This window comes from Palaemon carinicauda, chromosome 43 (assembly GCF_036898095.1).
Source record: "Palaemon carinicauda isolate YSFRI2023 chromosome 43, ASM3689809v2, whole genome shotgun sequence".
NCBI lineage: Eukaryota > Metazoa > Arthropoda > Malacostraca > Decapoda > Palaemonidae > Palaemon > Palaemon carinicauda.
The window spans coordinates 48,215,260-48,219,841 of NC_090767.1; the positions used below are offsets into that span (position 1 = coordinate 48,215,260).

The 4,582-nt window shown below is 31.6% G+C and overlaps 1 protein-coding gene across 1 annotated transcript; it reads right to left on the reverse strand.

Moving 5' to 3' along the window:
* Positions 1 to 1,455: 1,455 nt before the first annotated feature.
* On the reverse strand, positions 1,456 to 4,215 carry LOC137633946 (carbohydrate sulfotransferase 12-like). The gene is made up of 4 exons (XM_068366191.1): positions 3,562 to 4,215; positions 2,845 to 2,961; positions 2,368 to 2,544; positions 1,456 to 1,799 (listed from the first exon to the last, which is right to left on the reverse strand). The coding sequence occupies exons 1-4, from the start codon at positions 3,621 to 3,623 to the stop codon at positions 1,694 to 1,696; spliced, it is 462 nt and encodes a 153-aa protein (XP_068222292.1). The 5' UTR covers positions 3,624 to 4,215; the 3' UTR covers positions 1,456 to 1,693.
* Between the last annotated feature and the right edge of the window lie 367 nt (positions 4,216 to 4,582).

Below are 4,582 nucleotides of genomic sequence, written 5' to 3' on the forward strand. Positions count from 1 at the left end.
TCTGGGCGTCCATTTCAAGATAGAAGAGTTCACTTTTGAAACATTGAAAGTTTTCAGTCTTTTCATTAAAAAAAAATATTATTATATGAGATTGATCTTCTATTAATTAAAACACACTCCTTTTTACCAATTATATGTTTTGAAAGGGAAGTAAACCCGTGGTAGCCATATTTTCTTTTTCTACATTCAGAAGGAATACTTTTAAGGAGGGGTGTGCTTTTATGTAGCCAAGTCACCTGAAAATTTTATATTTTTTTCATTGATATGGTGTTAGCCCCCAGAGATAGGCTATACAGTAAGCGTTTAAACACTTTTAATCTATACCGACATCATTATCCTATCTTAACGAATTATGTCTGTAATTTACAATTGTTTATATATCTTTTTCGTTTGTGTATATTATTGAAGGTTTCTTGATTTAATGTTATTTGTCTTTATCTATTCTATTCTTATGAAGTTAGCTATTTTACAGATGCCTAGCTGGGATGATTGTATCTAATCTTAGCTTTAATAATAATTTATCGTGTATTTCCACTTGAAACACTCCTTTCTTTTATCATAAGAACCAGTTTATACTGCATCTTACATCCATCATTGGAATTTCGTATTCAGTCTTTAAGTCTTGGTGTTATAAATGAGATATCAACATTGTGAAGATGGGTTGATTTCAATTCTAAGTACAAAACACCTGAATTCAACAGGTATAAGTACAGAAGAATTGTCATTGACCTTTATCTTTCTTCGTGGCCAAGTGGTTTAGTCACTGTCTATACAAGCTTGCCGACCCGGGTTCGATTCCCGGCCGGGCACAAGCTCTTGTCTTTGTGTGATTTCGCATGGGGCTCTGATCCCGAGGTCGTTAAGAGAATCCAGACATTAATGTATCAAAAATTTATAGGGCATATTTGAATATGAAAAATACGTCTAAATGTGCAAAATTTATAATTAATCGAATGCCAAGTAACAAACTACCAATTAGCTACGATGGTGAAGATGGCTTGATTTCAATTCTAAGTACAAAACACCTGAATTCGACAAGTATAAGTACAGAAGAATTGCCATTGACTTTTATCTTTCTTCGTGGCCAAGTGGTTTAGTCACTGTCTATACAAGCTTGCCGACCAGGGTTCGATTCCCGGCCGGGCACAAGCTCTTGTCTTTGTGTGATTACGCCTGGGGCTCTGATCCCGAGGTCGTTAAGAGAATCCAGACATTAATGTATCAAAAATTTATATGGCTTATTTGAATATGAAAAACTCGTCTAAATGTGCAAAATTTATATATATATATATATGTATATATATATATATATATATATATATATATATATATATATATATATATATATATATATATATATATATATATATATACGAAGAACATATGTTTTCTGGCATGGAAGGTTAATTAATAGAAAACGATATAGCAAATATTTCTAATTACACAGACGTAAGATGTATCAAATATGTAAATCACTCTTGAATTAAAAAGCTCTATGCAAACTTGAAATTATTTATGTAAAATTTGAAAAAGATTTAATCTGTATAATTCCTTTAGAAATAATAAAAAAAAAAAATCTTTTAGCATTTCATAGGAAAGTTCTTGTAAACCTTAAAGTACAATAACTACAACAAGATACTTCCATAATGTGTGAATTTTACGCATTTCAGTCTTTAACCACCAAATTCTTATATCAATTTAAGAAATTCTCAGAAAGTTCATATCCGAAGAGATCCATATCAGGCTTTAGGTACTTGTAAATCTCTCCTCTTAGGGATGTAGAAATATTTTGATAATATCTGAAATAGAGAGAAAACTAATTAAAGATATTTTCAAAGAGGTGACGAGACAAAACTTGAGATTAGTCGAAAATTACCATGGATTTTATGAACACAATAAATGCTAAGTCAGTTAATGAAAATCAATGTCAAATCACATGCGATTTCAACGTACTCCATTACAAATGGATTAGGTTAAGTGTCTCCTAACAATATCATGCTAATACCAACTTTTGGATCAGCAATCAGTCTTAGGATTTGAAATACTCTAGTGAAGTATCTGATAAAAAAAAAAAAAATAAATAAAAAAATAAAAAAAAAATAAAAAATAAATAAAATGGAAATATGGTAACCAACTTTACTACTCCTATCATTGTGAAGTCCTTTAATCTTTTTTTTTTTTTTTTAAGTAGCTAAGGATGGCTTACCTGAATAGAACCATCATATTTAATTTTCCAATGGACTTACACTCTATGCATACACCTGATAATTTTTCTCGCCTACCTACAATGAATAAACATATGTATTAAACACATTTACAATCATCTACATACATACTTAGGAGAAAAACAAACTATTGAGAATTTACTGTAAATATAAGTTTGAGGAATCCTCATTCTTCATTTTTCGCTTCATGGCAGTATGATGGTCTGCTGGAATGCCAAGTTTCTTGAAGACGTATTCCAGATCTTCTGATAATGTTTCGACTTTTGTGATGTAGTCATAATCAAAATGACAAGGACAACACCGTTGATGATAAGGGCTCCTGTAGAAATAGGATTTATGAATGTGAGCTTAGAGAGAGAGAGAGAGAGAGAGAGAGAGAGAGAGAGAGAGAGAGAGAGAGAGAGAGAGAGAGAGAGAGAGAGAGAGAGATTACTATACTGTACTTAAAAACAGTAGTGAAAAATATCAAACTAGGCGTTATTGTTAAAATGATATTAGGGATAATGATATGTAGATTTTTATAATGAGTGGACGTGCCATTGTTTGTATGCAACAGAGATAAGAAGATAACTCAGCTATCTACTCTCTTATTATAATGAATAAAAATGTTTTCACAAACCAGTGACTATCCGGGTTTCCTTCTTCATATGTCTTTAAAACAAATTTCAGGAACTGTTCAAATGTAAGACTTGGTTGCAGAACAAGGTACAAACGCTCATATTCTTCTGTTGAATATCTGGAATTAGGGCGAAATTGAAAATAGTTTTGAACTCGTTCATTGGAATATTATGGATAATATAAAAGTGTGTAGACTTTCGATTACTTTAAAGGGAACATAGCTCTTGTGGTTAGTATATGACATGCTCAAACAAGATTTAGAATATTACTTACTCCATAAGGTAATGTTTCAGTAATACTTTCAATTGATAATTCAGGAGAATTTTTATTTACTAAAAGGGAGAGATAAAACTTAATTGTACATGGAAATAAGTCTTACACAGACAAGTGGTGTAATTATCCAAGATTCAACAAATTCCTATTTGATTCTCTTACACAGACAAGTGGTGTAATTATCCAAGATTCAACAGTTTCCTATTTGATTCTCTTACACAGACAAGTGGTGTAATTATCCAAGATTCAACAGTTTCCTATTTGATTCTCTTACACAGACAAGTGGTGTAATTATCCAAGATTCAACAGTTTCCTATTTGATTCTCTGTCTAAATGTCACTCCATGGAATGAGTAAATGTTCTATGAAAGAAAACGCTATATGCAACCAAGGAAAAATATCAAAATACACAGACAGATGATAATTATTATCATAAATGTACTTACAAGACACTAGGGTCAATTGGAGTTTTAATATTAACTTCAAGATGCGTGTTTGGTGGCACCATATTGAGGGCAAAGAGGGCAGGAAGCCAAAATTTATGGAACCTCTCAGGCCAGAGAGTCCGATATTCAATCTATTGATAAATGGAAGCCAAAGCCAGATTATCCCAAGGGATGAACACTATATAAACAATGTATTATTATAAGTACATGCTTAAATTTAACGTCAAATCACTATGTAATTACATACTGTATCTACCCTACTAGCAATGAATCATTGAAGAGAGTCATGAAATGTAAAAGATAAATTTATGAGCATGTTCCTGAAACACGGGAAATGAAAGTAGAATAATTGTAATATAGTTGCGTCTTCAATCAGAAAGAATGACTATACGATACCTAAAATACCTTAGCCACTCAATAAATCCCATATAATAACTATATTCATAAGGTGAAAATAGGTATCTTGGACATAGAGTTTCTGAACAGCCATAAGGGAAATATTCTGCAAATAACATTTAAGTATTTTTATATAAGGGCTTATCTTAATTTTTAAGGCATGGGGCACTCAACAATACACTTTTATCTCATTTTTTACTTTCCTTGAAAATATACTAAGTCCAATAAATTTCCTGCATAAAAATAACAATTCTCCTCTTGTTTTTTGAGAACTGACTTACATTGCACCAAAGTCTCCTACTAAACCCTCTTGTGACACCTATTTTCATGTACAACAGGTAACAATTTAAACTTCGGTAATGATCAGTGTCTTCAAATGATTTATGTCCTTTTGAAGTTAAATTAGGGAGATTTTCATGTCCAGAGGTAGTCAGATACTTTGTTTCAATAAAGTCACATATATCTCATTCTGATAACAGGAAATAATGTCGTAAAGCATTTCTAAATAGGCAAAGACAGTAATTAGAATTACAGCAATCATTCCCCGACTACATCAGAGGGAATGGATATATCATAGGATGCAATGAAGTGCCATCATAATACAATGCATTCATAGTTTTTGCTT